Source organism: Benincasa hispida, chromosome 9, assembly GCF_009727055.1.
Source record: "Benincasa hispida cultivar B227 chromosome 9, ASM972705v1, whole genome shotgun sequence".
NCBI lineage: Eukaryota > Viridiplantae > Streptophyta > Magnoliopsida > Cucurbitales > Cucurbitaceae > Benincasa > Benincasa hispida.
Window position 1 is genome coordinate 13,203,998 of NC_052357.1, and position 20,400 is coordinate 13,224,397.

General features: G+C 36.8%; 1 protein-coding gene across 1 annotated transcript; it reads right to left on the reverse strand.

Moving 5' to 3' along the window:
• Positions 1–442: 442 nt before the first annotated feature.
• LOC120085383 (protein gamma response 1) lies at positions 443–4,283 on the reverse strand. Its single transcript, XM_039041335.1, has 3 exons — positions 4,153–4,283; positions 1,481–2,734; positions 443–1,326 (listed from the first exon to the last, which is right to left on the reverse strand). Exons 2-3 carry the CDS (start codon positions 2,730–2,732, stop codon positions 596–598), a joined length of 1,983 nt encoding a protein of 660 aa, XP_038897263.1. The 5' UTR covers positions 2,733–2,734; positions 4,153–4,283; the 3' UTR covers positions 443–595.
• Between the last annotated feature and the right edge of the window lie 16,117 nt (positions 4,284–20,400).

Below are 20,400 nucleotides of genomic sequence, written 5' to 3' on the forward strand. Positions count from 1 at the left end.
ACCACGAGATTGATAGTATGAACAGTATGTCAATTGAACTACGTTCTTGTTGGCAAAAGTTTGGGGATGATTGAAAACATCAAAATGAGCCCATTAAATATATATAAACATTTAATTTGTACAACAATCAAAGTGCAACCGTGCTTGAGAACGATATGAACTTGCTGAAATAAAATATAAATTAAATATTGAAGATAGTATGTAATACAAATAAAAAAAAAATTGAAATAGATGTTTACTCACAAAATTACATCATGTTACAAATCACCTTATCTTTCATCATTCAACAACTGTCCTAGAAAATGAGATTTCTTCAGTGCAGTAGGAGTGGAGGATTCAAAATTTCAAACCACAGACCCTATACTACCTTTGCTAAAAATAAAATAAAATGAGAGATTATGCTTTCTACAGTGGAATAATAAATGTTGAAGTAAAAAAATGGAAACTTTCATTTATATTTACCCAATGCATTAATTTTTTCATAGTTTTCTTCCTGAAATATACTGTACATCACCTACACTGTCCCTAATTATCAAACAACGGGTTTAATCAAATAAATTTCTCAAATAAATTTCTGTTATCCTACACTAACATATTACATTTCAGATTCAAATCCAATGTTCCAAAATCCTTCAGGAGTCATGGGAGGAACATACCTATACCGATGCCTTGAAACCCCATCATGATGCTCACACCGTAAACACGGTTTATCACCATTGGCTTCTTCATTGCCATCATTTGCAAGAACAGCATCATAAAATTTCTTGCATTGCTTGCATTCGATTCCTTTTAAATTTTGCCTGTCAGCTTTCTTTCTCACTGGCTCCACAAACTTAAAGCCCCCTCCTCTATTGCCAGTCACCGAAACCGGCATCTGCTGATTTTGTGGTGGATTAACAGCATTCAGATCTTGTGTCTCGTCGTCAGAGATATCCATATTGATGTCTTTTACTACCACCTCAGGAAGAGGAAGATCTTGAACTCTGTCCTTCACAGGCTTGTTTAAATTCTCTCGGATGTTCTCGAATGGAGTATCGAGAAAATCATCATGTGGGTCAGGCCCCGCCTGCTCTTGACAATGAGCCCTTGTATCTCTCCAATAAGATGCCGGTCTTTTAGATGCCATTGGTGCAGATTTTACATTGGGACTACGTTTTGAGCCACTTGGGAAACTAGGAGTCTTTGGAGGGGAACGGGAGTTCAAGGCCTGATTTAACTTGACTCCCTTTTTATCCTCTACATTATGGTGCAAGCTAATCTCTTTCTTCAATTGGGATGTATCAGAAATGGCCATAGAAGATTCTTCAGTTTCCGCATCAGGGTCTACTGCTCGAATCAATAGATAGTTAGTAACACATGGAATATGGATAAACGATGTTTGAGGAAATTAGGCTTAAAATAGGACAATGGTTAAGCAAAAACAAAAATGAACATTAAGAAGAGGGAATTGTATTTATAATATGAAGAAGAGGGTGTTTACCTGGTGAGAGTGCAAGATCTTGATTAAAAGCCATTGAATCGGTTTCATTTTCTCTTCTGTTCTTTGGCTGCATATTATCGCTAGTAAGGCCAATTTTTTTGCAAAGGAAGTTATATTGTGACTTCAGCCTTTTGTAGGCATCAACAACGCCTCTTCTTGCCTTCTTTTCAGCCTGTAACTCGAAGGACTTCAATTCAATCTGTTCGCGTAAACTTTCATATAATTCATTTCCTTCCATTTCCTTGTTCTTTACCCTCGGATTTGGCTGAAGCTCATTAAGTTTCTCTTGAGAACCATTCAACTTGGCTAGGAGTCGTTTGTTCTCTTTCTGAAATTCCTCGAGTTGCACTTTATTCTTTGAAATTTCTGAGCCAGCTGAATCAATTTGCTGGAGCAACTTGGTTTGCAGTTTCCTTCCTTCTTCAATTTCTTCAGTCTTCTTTAAAAGCTCCTTCTCTAGACCGTTGACATTCTCCTGCAATTTTTCTACCTTCACCACAAGCATTTGTTTCTCTTTCTGCTGATCATTATTCATCTGTTCAATGTTAATAATTTCTGAAGCTTGTAATTCAAGCTTTTTGAACAAGTTCTCTTCCAACTTTTTAACCTTAGATACTTCATCTGTCTTCTCATTAAGCTGCTTCTGGAGCCCATCAAACTTTACCTCTAAGCTAGTCAATTTGGTGCGCAATGCATTTGATTGGTCTTCATACTCTTTCAGTTTTTGTTCCTTACTCATTATCAGAGAGGTTTTTGACCGAACCATTTCAAGTAATTTCTGCTGTAATTCGATCCCCTCATCAATTTCTCTCGATTTCTGTTTAAGTTGTTGTGATAGCTCCTCAGCATTGAGTTGCTCACCTAGTAGTTTAGACCGCAGCAGATCCATCCTTTCTTCTTGCTCCCTTGATGGCTCTTCTTTCTCAAGTTTCAAAGACAGATTCTCTTCAAGGATATGTTGATTTTCCCTCTTAAGTTTTTCTATTTGGAATAGGAGACTGGTTTCCTTTTCTTTCCATGTATCCTCTGCAGATTTCTTAGCCTCGGAATATATTTTCTGCAAACTTTTAGACTTTGATTGAAAACTGGGAAAGAGTTGGCTGCAGAAGATATATTCAATCTGGGATATCCTGTCCTTAGTTTCCTGGATCGTTGCAACCAGAATAGTACTAAGCCCAGAGATGTACTTTAGATCATCACCTTCAACAGAAGACCCTCCAAATTTTAGAGAGTGATCTTGGTCAGTCTCCATATCTGAAACCACATAAAAGAAGTAAAAAGAACATCCAGTTAAGAGTGGTGAAAATATTGAAAACTGTTTCAATTATTCCTGAAGACAATATGATACGAACTAGGACGTCCTTGTATTACCTCTGAGACCAATAACATGTTCAAGAGCCGAGAAGCTACAGTTAGGGTTAAATTCTTTTCTCGCAACAAATAGAGATGAACTCAATTAACGGGATTCAAGCAACAACTAATCATAAGCTCTATAATTGGTTTCATTTGATTGAGCTTTCTTAAATTTCATTAGTGTTATTTTATTTGCAAAGATACCTTATTTTTAGTATTTTCATTTTTGGACCCATGTGTGTTTATTTGGGATGTTAGTCTTTTGAGTTGGGGCTAAATTGGATTTTTAAATCCTTTTGTTAAGCATGATAGATTTTAAGGGGGAAAGGGAACACAGTACGTTAGTTTTTTATATTTGAGTTTTTAGAGTTTATCTAAATGAAAACTTTCTGAAAGATGACAAAGCCCATCACCAATTTGCAATTCTTGAGTCAAGTTGCATGTCAAGAACTTTTAAGTAAGTCTAATCATCTTGCTTGTTGAGTGTTTGAACTTGGAGTAAGGAACTAGTTCTTATTTCTTGGTTTTCGATCCAAAGGTAATCCAAAATCTAATCATTCTCTTTGGATTGACTTCAAATTGATTAGGGGATTTTAGAATTTGATATCAGGGTTTGTTGAAACGGGTTCCTAATTTCGAGTTGCTAGGATCTTCACATCACAATACATAACTATATCGACCAAGGTAAGAGTTTCCCATAAAATTGATGAATCTCTAAAAATCCCATACAACATGCCTTCGAGTATTTGCTTATTCCAATGACGGAAAGTGACCTAGGTTTCGAAAGTATAGATCAAAACCCACTTTAATTTCAGCTATGTGTAGCGGAAACTCAAATTGGTCAGTTTGTCTAAACACGTTTACCACAATGGTATTGGGCTCATAAACTAAATAATATAAAGGATACAAATCGCAGCAAGCTCAACATTCGGCTTATTTTCTTAGAGTCAAATAATTAAAACTGTAATTACTAACAGCGATATATAACATAAAAATCGTGCAATTCCAAGCAGAAAGGGTGAGGTACAAATGAGCAATTCCTCTACTGGACGACTCGAAAGAACAAAGTTAGCATTCCATACTAGAGTTCGGAGTCGTAAAAGTGGATAAACAGGAAGTCATATAGAACGGCTCGCAAATTGAAATGCAGGAGTACGATTGAAAGTTCATGGTTGATTAGTAACAGATTGTTGAAGAATTTCTTTCAGCATTCGTTCGATTTAAAGAGTAATCGGGGCAGATAAAAAGACACGGGAAATAATACGAAAACGCCATAAGCTTCAGGAGATGAACAGAGCGCGGAGAAATTGAAGACATACCTTATATAGATTTCTGTTTGATCGGAGAAGAGTGGAGTTTATAGGAGAATACGTACGGCGGCCGACGAGAAACCTTGCAGATTTATGACGGAGTTCCATGGCGGAAATTGTGAATTTCGTTCAAAAAGCTTGGCGGGGAAGCTGGGGTTTTATCCGAAGCGGATGGTTTATAATTCTTACAGTGGACCCTCGCTGATGGATTGTGAAGTTACAATTTTGGGCCCCATTTTTTTTCTTTATTTTTTTCAATTTTTGACTATACACTTTTTTCTCTAAATTAAATCTAAATAGCTATTTTGAAAAATGAACACAGAGATTTTTAATTGGATAAATGGAGCTAAAAAGAAAAATTACATCTTATTTAAAACAAGATAAAGGGACAAAAAAAAAATATCGCGGTAATAAATGGGGGAAAAATCTGATATTGGAAATAATAATAATATTTTTCTGAAAATATAAAATGAAAAAGGGTTTTCCAAAATCAAAACTCATAATTGAAATATTTATGAAAAAAAAATACTAAATACTAAATAGTGGAAAATAAATATTGATGTTTTTTTGGAATATTGAGAAGTGTTGTGGTGGGCTGAGTTGGGTTGGGTGGTTCATGACTTCTCTAGATATCTAATATGTGTGGACTTTAGGAAGATATACCATGAGCGGTCCACCAAGTTGCTTGAACCTCAAGCAATCATTGATAGCTTAACTTTTCTTTCTTCTTTTGATTTACCTCTCACTTATTCTATTGTGGTTGCATTTGATGCCAAGGAGGTGGTGAATTTAACAACTGTTCGTTTGATTTTGTTGAAATTAAGGATGCAAATGACTTAAAACTAGACATCAACGAGTCGGTTGAGTTTGTCTCCTTCTCAGTTTCTTCAGTGTATATAATAGGGTTGCTCACCATGTAGCTCGCTATATTGATGGTTTTGTTAATTTATTTGATTTTTTTATTCTTCCAATTTGGAAGATGTTGAGAGAAGTTGAATTTTCGACTTCTTTGTGGATGTAACTTTTACTCGTACGTTTGTTTTCTTTACCCCTTGACATGACCATTAATGAATTTCCTTTTCAAGAATTAATAAATAGATAGGTGTAACATACTAATAATTTAGTTGTTTGCAAGGCACTACAAGAAAAAGACGATCTCCCGACACTAAAACCAACCATCGAGAGTAAAATCGTCGGGAGATATTGTTGGGATTGGTGTCCTAAATCTCTCTTATACTCTTGTAGTTTGTAAAATTTGTATAAACAAATTGTTATTAATAAAATAATTGCTATCTGTGAGCATACACTCAATCCAATAAACAAAGATCCTATGTTATTTTATGTAATTTAAACACGTATATAGAGACATATAGGTAAATCATGTTTAAATGATAACCAAAACGGTATGTAGTAGATGGATAAAGCTGGGTACCTTATCCTGGTGACACTACGAATACGACCTACTTTGTAGATGTTACAAGTGTTTTAAAGTGTTATAAATGATCTGATCCTGATCATTCATATGGAGACATGTGAGTGGGGGTATCCCATACAAAGAATTTGTATAAGATCGGACCACAAAATGATTAGTCTCATTATATAACGTCGCTAATAATAGAGATTTACATTTCATCAAGATGACCATATGTGACATGACCTGAATCTTGAGTGAGTTGTGAACTCCTGCCCATGAAGACGGTCATTTGATTGCATGGGTGAGAGTGGCTAAATTGTTGACTCAATATGCCTACTATTTTGAGGATTCGTCTTATTGGGAAGCTGGGAACATTGCTATACAATACATAATTTACTCATTCCTTAATGTCGAAATAAGTAGATAAATTGCTCCCTTAATGGCTGATTTCAGAGCTTGAACAATGTGGTCACATCTTCTCTTGGCCCGAGAGGGATTTAGTCATAGTTGGACTATAACCTATTGTTCATTAGAGGGATCAGTAATACTTAAGGAATTAGATATAAATATAGAGACAAAACGATAATTTGGCTCAGCTGTACTTACGAGCAATTTGTGAACGGTCATTGCATTGTTGACTAGTTATATCCAATGGACATAGAACTATATTTACATTGGGAAGAGTGTAGCTGTCGATCTTTAGTTGAGTGGCCGATAGTTAATGGATGTTGGATAATTTAATTAAAGAGTATAATTAATTATCTAAGTATAATTGGAACTTCAATCTAATGGTCCATAAGACCATCTGTAGCTCACCAGAGATTATTGAGAATTAATTTTGAATTAATTTGAATTGTTCAAATTAATTGAAGAAATTAATTATATTTAATATAATTAATTTAATTAACTATATGTGATATAATTAATATAATGTATTTGATACATTATAACATAAAGTTTATTTTGAGAGGAATTGAATATTTGAATATGATTCAAATACTAATTATATGGATGAAATTCACATAATTAAATTTAGTATAAATGTGATTTATACTAAATGTCATGTATTATTGAGAGAAATAAACCTTAGGTTATGATACAATATGAAAACTATAGGTTATGTGTTATATTCGATACAACATATAATACGTTAGTTATTTCATATATATATATTTATAAATTTATTTATTTATTAAATTAAACTAAATTTATTTTATTTTTAATTTAATTTTAATTTTAAAGGGAGGAAGTACTCTCTCCCTTAATTCTCTCTCAATTAAATGTGTGAAGTGGTGGTTCAGTTTTCTACAATTCATCATCTTTACAGAAGCTTCACAGCGAACTCTCTCTGATTTTTCTCCCTAGAAACATACAGAGAAGGAAAAAAAAAAATCTTCTCACTCTCCCAAAATTTAGAGTCCACAACTCCTAAATTATCATCCCTAAGGAGAATACAGAGAGTTCGCAAGTGGTGGTGGCCATTTTGTATTATTGGTTCTTGGTACGAAGTGTTTGTGACCAGTTCGAGGGACTTCATGAAGGATCTTTTGGCTTCAAAGGTAAGTGTTTACTTTTTTCCTAATTATTCTTAAAAGCATGATGTAATTTTATTATAATGCATAATTTGATTGTTTTGTAAATTTGGGATTCTTTGAATAAATGAAAATTGGGAACAATCTTGCTTCTGCTGCGGAATTTCACCGTTTCTTCTGTTGAGGTTGATGTCCTAAATCTCGTAGGGTCTTGTTGTTTGTAAATACCTGTATGAACAAACTCTTTGTGATGTAATAATATGAGATATTTTATTCACTACTGTATATGAAATATGAGTTATTTTCGTTGCATTAACCACAAACCAATAAACTAAGATCTCTGGTTATCTTTGTAACTTAAGCATGTATGTGGAGACATACAGGTGGATCGTGCTTTAAGTGATAACTTAAAATGGTCTGTAATATATGAATAAATGAGGGATGCCTTATCCTAGTGCTGCGACAAGTGTGGCCCGCTTTGTAGGTGTTACAAGTGTTGTAAAGTGCTACAAATGATCTGATCCTGACCATTTGTGTATTAGACATGCGAGCAGGGATACTCTATACAAAGGAGTTTGTATAAGACCAGACCACGAAATATTTAGTCCCGTTATATAATGTTGTTCATGATAGAGACTTTCATTTCACTAAGAAGACCATAGGTAACATGACCTTAATCCTGAGTGAGTTGTAAACTCCTGCCTATGAGGGCGGTCCTATGATTTGCATGGGTGCGAGTAGCCAGATCACCGACTCAAACCTACCACTTTGGGGATTCGTTTGATTGGGGAGCTGGGAACTCAGCTACACAAGACGAAATTCACTCCTTCCCCGAGCACAGGGGTAAGTAAATAAATTGCTCCTTTAAGGGCTGATTTCAGGGCTTGAACAATATGACACCACACATTCTTTTAGCCCGAGAAGTGTTTAATCATAGTAGGACTATAATGTAGTACTTAAGGAGTTAAATGTTACTACAAAGGCAAAACGGTAAATTGGCCTAATTGTACTTACGAGTGATTTGTGAAAGGTCATCGTACCATTGATTGGTTATATCCAATGGAGATAGAAATAAATCTGTTGTGCGAAGAGTGTAGCTGTCGGTCTTTAGTGGAGTGCCCGACAGTTAACGGATGGTGGATATCGTAATTAAAGAGTTTAGTTAGTTATTCATGTACCATTTGAGCTTCAAGCTACAGGTCCATAAGGTCCCCTTGGTAGCTCTATGGATTCATGTTGAGAATCAGTTTTTGAGTTAGTTTGAAATGTTCAAATTAACAAGAGGGAATTTGATTATATATGATATATTTGATTTGATGTATTTGATACATTATTTGATTGGAGAAATTAATATAAATATGATTTATATTAAATGCAATAAAGGAGAAAAAGAGCTATGGTTTAAATATTACATGTGATGTGATATTAAAACTATAGGTTATAAATATAATATGATAAATTAGTTATTATATTTATTTATGACAAAAACAATTATAAGATAATTGTGGTTGGTTATTGTTTTCTATTAACCGATTGAGTTGGAGGTTTTAATCAGTTTTAATAACTGATGGATAAAAAAAAATCGTTTCAATTTTTCGATGATGCAACACATTTGATCGGGTAAAAGAAAATAGCTATATGATAGCCTTTGAGAGAATGAACGTCAAGCGTCGAGTTTGCTAGACGATAGCTCTTCGCTACTCAATGATCGAGTACCCAGTCTATACGATAGACTTTCTCATTCTCCCACTTACTCGATTGTATAGTTCTTTTTTCCCTCTACCAAATCCATTTAGAGCCTACACCTCCTAGATTCTTACACCGAGAATACCAAGGTAGCCTTTTGGTGGTGTCGAGTTTGCTGTATGAGGGTCGAAGATCGAGTCCTACTCGATTGTGTTCGAGGATCTGACAGTTTGTGTTATTCACTGGTTGTTCGTTGCATTCGTGCATTTGATCGAGTTTGTTGGGGCGCTTGACTATTGGTCGAGGGAATACTTGAAGAAAAGTTCTTTAAAGGTATGTCTTACTCAATCCTTTTGTATTTAACTAAAGAGCATGCTGCAATTTACTTGATGATGCATAACTGTTGTTGTTTAAATGTAAATGTGTTATTCTTTCACAATGGGTTTGGAACGATCTGCTTCTACTCAACGGTTCTCTTGTTTAAGAGTTCCTTCACCTTCATATATAATATCTCCAGACATCGTACAACAATCATTGGGAATTATACATAACTCCTGACAACCCTAATTTTAGGCATCGAGAGTTAGTACTAACCCTTGACAGTTACATTATACACGTCGGGAGTTAGTAACCTTATATCAAATTTGAAATGAATCATATCTGAAATCTAGACGTCTCCGTACCCTTTCCTCTTCTACGCTCTCCGATCCCCTCCCTCCGCTCGAACGATGTGTGTACAATCATTGAATGTCGTCGAATGTTGCCTTCAGACTGTCAAACGCGTTGGACCATCAACTAATTTTAAGCATTGGGTCGTCAACTAATTTTTAGTTTTTGGGTTGTCGAACGCCATCTTGGAATTCATCATTGACCAACACAGGTAATCCATTGAATGTAATCAAATGTGCACCTTCTTCGATCGAGACAAGTAATCTCTCTCTTTCATGGTCGTGTTTAAGGTATTTTGATGGTGAAATGAGGGTTTGTTTATGGATTTTGATGGTGAAATGAAGGTTTGTTTAAGGATTATGATGGTGAAATCATGGCTTGTTTGTTCTCTTTTCATGGTTGTGTTTGATGGATTCTGTTTAGGATAATTTCCAGCTTTTTCAAATGGAAAATTATGTTCATAACCAATCTTCGCTCCTGGGTTTATTATACTAATCAAAATTAATTAATATATTAAGAATCTTTTTTAAATTTCTACGCGCTCTCGGCATGAATTGTAGTACTCTAAAGAAAAGAAAAAAAGATAATGAAATTGAAGAATGTTACTTTCTCTCTATTTTGAATATGTCCTTGAATCTTCGAGTGTTGTTCACTATTATTAAAACTAATTAAGAATAATCAAATTTTTATAATGTCATTTTCTCTTTAATCAATTAGATGAGTTTTGTTGATGAAAATAGTATAGTATTCATATAGTTAATAATTAATTTAGACTTTGTTTAATAACTATTTAAAGCTCATTTGATAATGTTTTTGTGTTTAGTTTTTTGTTGATCAAATTCTTAATTTTTGGATCAAACATAGATTATAATTTACCTTGGATTACAAGTCTGGTCAGAAAGGGTTTATTTTTAAGGATGAATAAAGAATGGATAAAACTTAGAAATAAATTTTCGGTCAAGTATAGAGAAGGAGTATCCTAATTTTTAGATGTGGCGAAGTTTCATGTTAATGATTCCAGACGAGCAAGATGCCCATGCAAGAATTGTATGAATTCAATGTTGGAGTCATTAGAGTGTGTGGAGTGATATCACTAACATAGGAAATATCCCCCTCATACTGTGAATGGGTATATCATGGAGAGCTAGTCAATTTATCTAGAGGTTTTGAAAGTCATACAACTTATTCATTACATAATGATGAATAAACATAGAGTGTAATGATGTTGAAGAAAATGAAATGTTGAATTCTATAAATAATCTATAAGTTCCAATTGAAAACGAAGATGCAAATGAAGAAAGGATCGAGAATGAAATGCCTTCTAATGGTCGAGAAAGATATACCATAAACTTAATTGAGGATTTAATGGTTGAAACACGTAATGAACTATACCCTGGTTCAGAATTTTCATCATTGAACTTTTTAGTGAAGTTGATGCATATCAAAGTTCTAAACGGATAGAGTAACAAACCGTTTGACATGTTGTTAGAACGGTTAAAAGCAACATTTCCAACCGACACCCTACCTGCTTCCTTTTATGAAGCTAAGCAAAAATTGTGTGGTTTAGGCCTAGGTTATGAGTCTATTCATGCATGCAAATACGATTGTATATTGTATTGGAAAGATTTTGTAGATTTACAGCAATGCCCAATTTGTGGTGAGTCTTAGTACAAAGTTAATGATGACAAAGGTAAAAAAATTTCACATAAGGTACTATATCATTTCTCATTAATACCAAGATTAAAGCGATTGTTCACATTGAAAGCGAGTTGAAACGGAGGGTGTGTTACGACAACTAGCTGATGTAAAAGGGGTGGAAACATTTTGATCATGAATTTTCTCATTCCGCTTTAGATCCCCGAAATGTTCGTTTGGGATTAGCTTCATATGGGTTTAAGACGTTTGGAAATATGAGTAATCAATTTTGTTTTAGTTTTCATTTGTAAGTTCAGTCACTCATACTTACACACTTAATTAATATGTGCAGAACCAAATGTTAGAACTATAATCCAACCCCACCCCAGAAGATTCCTAACCACTAACAGAGGACAAAATTTGTGAAATGGTTTTGGGTAGACGATCCAATCATGTAAAAAGCCTAGGTTGGGGTCCTAAGCCTAAGTAAAAAAGGGGTAACAACTCACCGAGTTTGTCATTTATTCAAGGAATGAAAGTAGAGAGGTGAAGGAATTGAAAGCCAATGTCGAACAGTCTCAATCAAAGATTAAGAAACTTGAAGACGTTAAAAAACAAATGAGAGATGATCATGAAGACAATGGGAGAAATTTAAAAAAATGATTGAAGATATGATACGATCACAGAGAAAATGACCATCGAATTAGATGTGATTACTTCATTATCTAGTTGGTCAATATACTATCATGCAGTTATGGTAGCAAAGTAGTTATTTCCTACTATTAGCTTTATGATAATGAATTGTTGGTTATCCTACAATTATGATAGCCAAACAACTGGATTTTGATATTTTTTTTTGGAGTTTTGTATGTTTGTGGATGTTTATGAAATTTGAATGTTGGTGGGGAGGGTTGAGATTAGTTATACTTGTTTTAGAGTTCAACTTGGAGTTTTTTTGTTTGTCTATGAAAGTTTATGAATTTTGAATGTTGTGTGGGATGGGTTGAGATTAGTTATCTTTCTTTTAGAGTTTAGCTTGTGGTTTTGTGTGTTTGTGGAGGTTTAAGGTTGAGAATATGTAGTCTTGGAAGTGTGTTGATTTTCTTTGCTCTGTAGGATCGTAGAATTCATCTTGTGGCTTTCGTTTGTTTGTTGAAGTGATAACGGGCAGAAATGCACATTATTATAGTGCTAAGTTCTTAAACAATGTTGGATTGCGTTGATGAAATATGTTAAATTACTTCCATTAGGCATAAATTCTATAATATTGCGATCGCATGCGTTCAACGCTTTAGAATTATTGATTTTTTATTTTTTTGTGCAGAATATGCGTTAACGCAATGCAAGATTGCGATCATAGGAAAATATCGGTCGAGCGCAACTTTACCGCAAGACTTTGCGTTGATCGTGCTCGCAAACATTTGCCCAAGAAGGATCATCGTACTTGGTCAGCGCAACATGGTGGGCGCATCTGGGTGAAAGGCCAATTAAGAGCGATGGGACAAAAAGCTGATGATAGTCGAATCCAAATTAAGTTGACAGTCGATAACGGTCACAAAGTACATTCAGCTTTATCGACAACAATCATTCAGCACATCAATCAGGAATTAAAACTGTCCCATCTGTACAATTGGGAGAGATAAGCCCCTTTCACCATTGATGCCCTATAAATACTAAGTGTATTCTTCATAAATAGAGATAGAGATTTATGTGTAAACCCTGTAGACTTCTCGCATAATTACCGCATGCGTTCTAACCTTAGAAGTCGTGGTATTCGTACCGAGAGGTGGTTTACTGTTGTATGCATGTTGCATGATCGCAAAGCATGAACGAATCTAGGGAATGTTAGCTGAAATCTTTCTCAATCCGTTCACCGCATATTCATCGCATTTCCTGTTTACCAACTCTTTTCAAACTCTGCCGCATTTGTTATTTCTTTTAATCAACGCAATCAAAAACCAAACACTTTATTTATTTTCTCGATTACCGCAAAGTTTTCATAAAAAAAATTATCAATACAATCTATTTTCACAAGTCTCTGTGTTCAACCCTGGACTTACCAGGAATCTCAGAGGAATTTACACTTGAATTCCGCCGGGGAAACTTGAGTGCACAACGCAATCCATTAACACATATCATCCATATTTCCACTTAATAAAATAACGCATCAAGTTTTTGGTGCCGTTGCTGGGGACTTCGGCAAAATAGTTTGTTAACGATAATTTTTTTTTTGATTTCTTTGCAGGACTCTCAATCTCTGTCGAATTACGACCTGGAGATTGAGAGGACTTTTAGACGAAGATTGAGAGACCGCCAACAACAACTACAATCCGATAAAGAAGAGATGGCAGAGCAGCATGGAGGAGGAGCACCAAATGATAATAATGTCATGGCGAATCCGATTCTGTCGGAAAACGATCGCAATAGGCCCATTAGAGACTATGCATCGCCAAACCTCTATGATTTCTCTTCGGGAATCATGAGACCTACCCTCGACGAAAGCAGATTGGAGATGAAATCGGTGATGCTGCAGATGATCCAGACTGCAGGTCAATTCTGAGGAAGGCGTGGCGAGGACCCACACGCACACCTTCGAAGTTTTATTGAAATCTGCAATACTTTTATGTTCTCGAACATCTCTGTTGAAGAAGTTCGACTAATGTTGTTCCTAATTTCTTTCTGTGATCAGGCTAGGAAATGGGCTTATTCGCTCGAACCAGGAGAGATTACTTATTGGGAGCAGGTAATGTAGAAATTCATGAAAATGTATTTTCCACCTACCGAGAACGCAAGACGAAGAAAGCTTATGAAAAATTTTGAACAAGATATGGACAAACCACCCCAATTTTACTTGGAAGAATCAACAATAAAATTTTCAACCGGTGGCGCAAAAAGAAGGGCTACCAGGATTTTTTTAATGCAACAACGGTCAACAGAGCAATCAAGCAAGTAGCTCACAACAACCAACACAATCTTCTTCTCTGGAGAGCCTGTTGAAGCAATATATAGAGAAAAATGAGACAGTGCTTCAAAGTCAGGCTACGTCCATCTGCAACCTCGAATTACAAATGAGCCAGATTGCGAGTGAGCTGAAAAGTAGACCGCAAGGGGCGCTGCCAAGTTTTACAAAACTTCCACCCAACCCAGGGGGATCAGGTAAGGAGCAATGTCAGGTTGTGACATTACGCAGTGGAAAAACTGTGGAGGGGGAAAAAAAGAGCATAGTAAAATAACTTCCATCGCAACTGAGCCTGAGATTGTGGTAACGCAAGAAGAAAAAAGAGAAAATGAAGTAGTGAAACCTAAGGTTGCGTCGACCTCAAAGTCAAATGTGACGGGAACCGTGAAAGTCTAGTTACCACATTTCCCTCAGAGGCTAAGAAAGAAGAAAAACGAAGAGGTACAGTACCAACGCTTTTTATCTATGTTAAAACAATTACATGTTACATTCCTTTCAATGAAGCGATTGAGGAAATTCCTGCCTATGCCAAGTTTATGAAGGACTTGGTAATCAAGAAAAGAGGCACTGAAAAATTTGCCACGGTGGTATTAACGCAAAGTTCCAAATCCATTATCCCACTAAAGATGAGCGATCCTGGGAGCTTCATTATTCCTTGCTCCATAGGAGGAATCTATATTGGGCAAGCCCTGTGTGATTTGGGGGCCAACATATATTTGATGTTGCCGTCAATTTTTAGACAATTAAATGTGGGGCAATTCGTGCTCACATTGGTGACTCTCCAATTGGCTGACAAGTCTCTGGTTCATCCAGAAGGTAAAGTGAAGGATGTGCTGATCACGATTGATAAATTTATTTTGTCAGCTGACTTCATCATCCTAGACTATGAAGCCGACACAGATGTGCCCATCATTTTGGGGCGACCTTTCCTATCAATGGGTAGTGCTCAAATTGATGTGCACAAGGGAGAAATCACTTTAAGCATAAATGGACAGAAGCTCAAATTTAACATAATTCATGCCATGAAATTCTCGAACGAGGAAGACCTAAAAGATTCTGATGATGACCTGAATTCGATTGAAGAAAAAAAGTCTGATGAAGAGGATGCCAACGCATCCGTTGTTACCTACAATGTGATCGCAACAAAAACAAACAAGGTAGAAGAGATGACCGCAATGTAAGAAGTAGAGCCGATGGAAGAAAGAAAAACAACGCAACCTTCCCTCGTGGAACCACCAACACTTGAATTAAAGATCATACTAATCCATTTTTAGTACGCATTTCTGGGGCAGAATGAGAAGCTGCCAGTGATAATTTTCCCTATGCTCAACGAAGATCAAAAGAATGCGTTGATGAGCATTCTCAAGAAACATGTGCGAGCAATTGGCTGGACGCTCGCTAACAGTAGTTGAATTAGCCCCGCGTACTACATGCACCACATTCGTCTTGAGGACGACCACAAAGCAACAATTGAAAATCAACGCAGACTCAACCTTGCGATGAAAGACGTCGTCAAGAAGGAGATTATCAAGTGGCTGGATGCGGGCATTATCTATCCTATTGCAGATAGAACGTGGGTCAGCCCCGTATAATATGGTAGTCCCAAATGAGAACAATGAATTAATACTGCAAAGAACCATCCCTGGATGGCGTATATGTATGGACTACCGTAAATTGAATGCGGCCACAAAGAAAGATCACTTTCCTCTACCATTCATCGATCAAATGTTAGACAGATTAGTAGGGAACGATTTTTATTGCTTCTTGGATGGATATGTTGGGTACAATCAAATCATGATAGCTCCTGAAGACCAAGACAATACCACATTCACCTACCCATATAGGACGTTTGCTTTTCGTCGCATGCCGTTTGGCCTCTGCAATGCGCCAAGCACGTTCCAAAGGTGCATGATGGCGATCTTTTTAGATTATCTCAAGGACTCTATGGAAATATTTATGGATGACTTCTCCGTTTATGGGAAAACTTATGAAGTCTGCCTGGCCAATTTGGAGAAAATTCTGAAAAGATGTGAAGAGACGAAACTGGTGCTCAATTGGGAAAAATGTCACTTCATGGTGAAAGAGGGTATAGTGTTGGGGCATAAAGTCTCCCGGGAAGGGTTGGAGGTGGACAAAGAAAAGATTAAAGCAATTGAAAAACTCTCACCTCCAACCAGTGTGAAGTCTGTGCAAAGCTTCTTGGGGCACGCTGGATTTTACAGACGATTCGTCAAGGACTTTTCTAAAATTGTACGACCACTGAGTGCGTTGCTAAAGGTGGACCGAAAATTTGAGTTTGACAGCAACTGCCTCAACGCATTCAGAATATTAAAAGATGCGCTGATTACCGCGCTCGTACTAATTGTGTCGGATTGGAAAATGCCATTTGAAATCATGTGCGACGCAAGCGAGTACGCGATGGGGGCTGATTAGCGCAAAAGAAGAAAACTATTTTGCACTCCATCGCATATGCGAGTAAAACTCTAAACCTTGCTCAAATAAATTATACCGCCACTGAGAAAGAACTCCTAACTGTGATCTTTGTGTTGGAGAAATTCAGGGCATATCTGTTTGGTACCAAGGTATTCATTCACACTGATCACTCGGCAATAAAATATTTAATTACAAAAAAAGACGCAAAGCCGAGGTTGATCAGATGGGTTCTCCTCCTTCAAGAATTTGATATCGAGATAATTGATCGGAAGGGGACAGAGAATCAAGTTGCGGATCACTTGTCCAAACTGAAAAATCCCGAGGTTGACCGCAATGAATCTAAAGTGAGTGTCGTTTTTTCGGACGAGCAGCTGTTCCACATGGAAAAATTGCCCTGGTATGCGGACATCGTTAATTATTTGGTTTGTGAACAATTTCCTGAAGATTACACCTATCGTCAATGCAAGAAGCTCAAGAATGAATGCAGATACTATTATTGGGACGAGCCAAATATGCATAAAAGAGATGCAGACAAAATCATTCGATTATGCATACCAGATGCTGCTCAACAACGCATGTTGTCACAATGTCACGACTCACCATATGGTGGCCACTTCGGAGGACAACGCACTGTAGCCAAAGTTTTGCAAAGTGGATTCTTTTGGCCTTCATTATTCAAGGATGCGGATGACTATGTAATGAAATGTGATCGGTGTCAACACACAGGCAACATTTCATGGAAGTACGCAATGCTAATGAACACTATCTTGGAGCTGGAATTATTCAACGCATGGGGAATTGATTTCATGGGACCATTCCCCCATTCGAATGGTAAACACTATATTTTATTAGCCTTTGATTATGTCTCTAAGTGGGTTGAGGCAATAGCATGCGTTGTACGTGATGCGGCGGTAGACTCCCAGTTCCTGAAGAAAAATATCTTCACTCATTTTGGCACTCCCCGTGCCATCATAAGTGATGAAGGATCACACTTTATCAATCACCATATCAAGGAGCTGCTGCGCAAGTACAATATCCTCCATAAAGTGGCCACCACATACCATCCGTAAATGAATGATCAAGCTGAAGTGTCCAATCTAGAAATTAAATTGATACTTGAGAAGGTAGTAAAGCCTTCACAGAAAGACTGGGCAACAAAGCTTGACGATGCATTATGGGCATATCAGACTGCATTTAAAACACCCATAGGTATGTCCCGCTATGCGCTGGTATTTGGTAAGGCGTGTCACTTGCCTTTGAAGCAGGAATATAAGGCACTATGGGTGGTAAAGAAGCTGAATTTTGATTTAAAGAAGGTAGGAGAGGCGCGAAAAATGTAACTGGTCGAGCTAGAAGAATGGAGGAACAACGCATATGAGAATGTGAAAATTTATAAAGAGCGCACCAGGCGCTGGCATGATCAACGCATATGCGGCAAGAACCTCCAAGTCGGGCAAAAAGTCTTGCTTTTCAATTCACGTCTACGACTCTCCCTGGGAAAGCTAAAGTCGCGTTGGTCCGGACCGTTCATAATTCAACAAGTACTTCCGCATGGCGCGATGGAATTATCAAATGACGATGGAACTAACATATTCAAAGTCAATAGACAACGAGTAAAGGCATACCATGGAGAAGACTAGCATCGCCAAGTCTACTCCGTGCAACTAGGAGACTTTAAATAAAGAAGGAAGTAGGTGGTTCTCAGGGACGCAAGTTTTGGGAAACCTCAAATCTTCAATTCTTTTCTCCACTACTCGGAATTTTCACTAGCTTTTCAATTCTGATTTATCCTTATTTTACTATCACTATCGTTATTTCTACAAAAAAAAAAAATTACAATAACAATTTTTATTTTGTTTAAAATAATTTGACCCTCTCTTTGTTTTTCGTACAACCATCGAAGCACTGGATTGCGGAGACGATACGCAAAGAAGCACTTATCCTATTCAATCACCAGAATCCAAAGAAGAGAGATCGCCGCAAAGATGGATACTCAATACAATGCGGGCGAATGTATAAAATTTGGGGGGTGTACTCTTCCTTATCTTTATTTCAAATTTTGCACTATCACATTGCATTTTAATCTTCAAAGTTTTATCACCGCATCCTCTTTAATCACCGCAATCATTTGACATAGATAAATTTCGTGAGTCACCGCATTCTGTTTCTTTGCCAAGTATGATTTCAATGATGAAAAATATGCTTCTATTTCTTTTGTATATATTAGAGTCAACTTCATCTTAAAAAAGTCATCTCATGAAATATTTCTCGAAGTTAGGGGTTTTCCAACTTTCTTTACAATGAATTCTATGACCACTGCATGACTTATTTTAATCTTTTGGCAATGAGGACGTTGCTGCATTTTAAATTTGGGGGTGAGGTATTTATTTTCGACCTTGCTATTTAAAAAAAAAACATGCGAGAATAACAACTCCACTGTCAACGCACTGGAAAACCCATGTTGATAAGAGTTAAGTTGTGAAAGGCACTTACCCGTAGTTGGATGTCCGCATGACACCTGTGGAGACAAGCCAAAACGAAAGTAAGTCACCAGGCTCAACGCATAAATCAAGGACCGCAACTCCAATGCCAAATCGGTATGAGTTTAGTCTGAGAAAGAGTGCATTGCTCGTAGTTGGATGTCTGCATGACACCCGTGGGGGCAAGCCAAAACGAAGGCAAGGCACTCGGATCAGTGCAAGGTTAGAAAAAAATAGTAATAAAGAAAAATTTTGTGCAAGGATAAATCATTTGACACTTCGGTGAAAAATTTTCTTTTTGAAATAAATCATGCGATGTTCCGGAATTTAGTAAAGTCCTTTTGAAAGTTAAACTTGCAGTCCCTAGGTCATAGAAATATTTTAAGAAGAGACTTGAATAAGACTTGAGAAAATTCTGGTATATAGGGCTTGAATGAAGCATCCTTGATAAATCTAGGAAAAGAACTTTGCGGTGGACTTGCTAAAGGAATCTTTAGCTTATGCTTGAGGACAAGCATAGTTTAAATTTGGGGGTAAGATAACGGGCAGAAATGCACGTTATCATAGTACTAAGTTCTTAAACAATGTTGGATTGCGTTGATGAAATATGTTAAATTGCGTCCATTAGGCATAAATTCTATAATATTGCCGTCGCATGCGTTCAGTGCATTAGAACTATTGATTTTTGTATTTTTTTTGTGTGCAGAATATGCGTTAACGCAATGCAAGATTGCGATCATAGGAAAATATCGATTGAGCACAACTTCACCGCAAGACTTTGGGTTGATCGTGCTCACAAACATTCGCCTAAGAAGGATCGCCACAACTTGGTCAACGCAACATAGTGGGCGTATCTAGGTTAAAGGCTAATTAAGAACGATGGGACAGAAAGCTGATGACAGTCGAATCCAAATTAAGTTGACAGCCGATAACGGTCACAAAGTACATTCAGCTTTATAGGCAACAATCATTCGGCGCAACAATCAGGAATTAAAGCTGTCCCATCTATACAACCGGGAGATTGAAGCCGCCTTTCACCATTGATGCCCTATAAATACTAAGTGTATTCTTTAGAAAAAAGGGTTGATCGGTTGACAAGTTCACGATATAACCAGCTCACCGTCTTCTGTTCATAGTTTTTCTTTCATTTTTAAGGCGGAGCATGAGAAGAGTGGTGGCATTGGAGATCGCCCAGGGCAACTTGAGAGAGAACCTTGGGGCATAAGGGCAGAGCGCATGCCAACTCTCACGAGAGCGAGAATATCTTTAGAGCACGAGTAGAATAGAGTAAACGCCTGGCAGCAAGAAATTGCTACCAGGCTCTTTATTATACTTGCATTGTTATTTGTACTTCATCTTCGTATCTATTCAATGGAAGTCCTATTTCTACATATGTTCACTCTTTTAATACGCATGAGTAGCTAAATTAGTTGAATAGGTTGAGAAGAA

Bases quoted from the DNA above. Each gene is read 5' to 3' on its own strand.
- LOC120085383 (XM_039041335.1), bottom strand. From the start codon at position 2,732: ATGGAGACTGACCAAGATCACTCTCTAAAATTTGGAGGGTCTTCTGTT. The intron at 1,327-1,480 runs GTAAACACCCTC...TGATTCGAGCAG, and splicing joins AGATCTTGCACTCTCACCAG to TAGACCCTGATGCGGAAACT.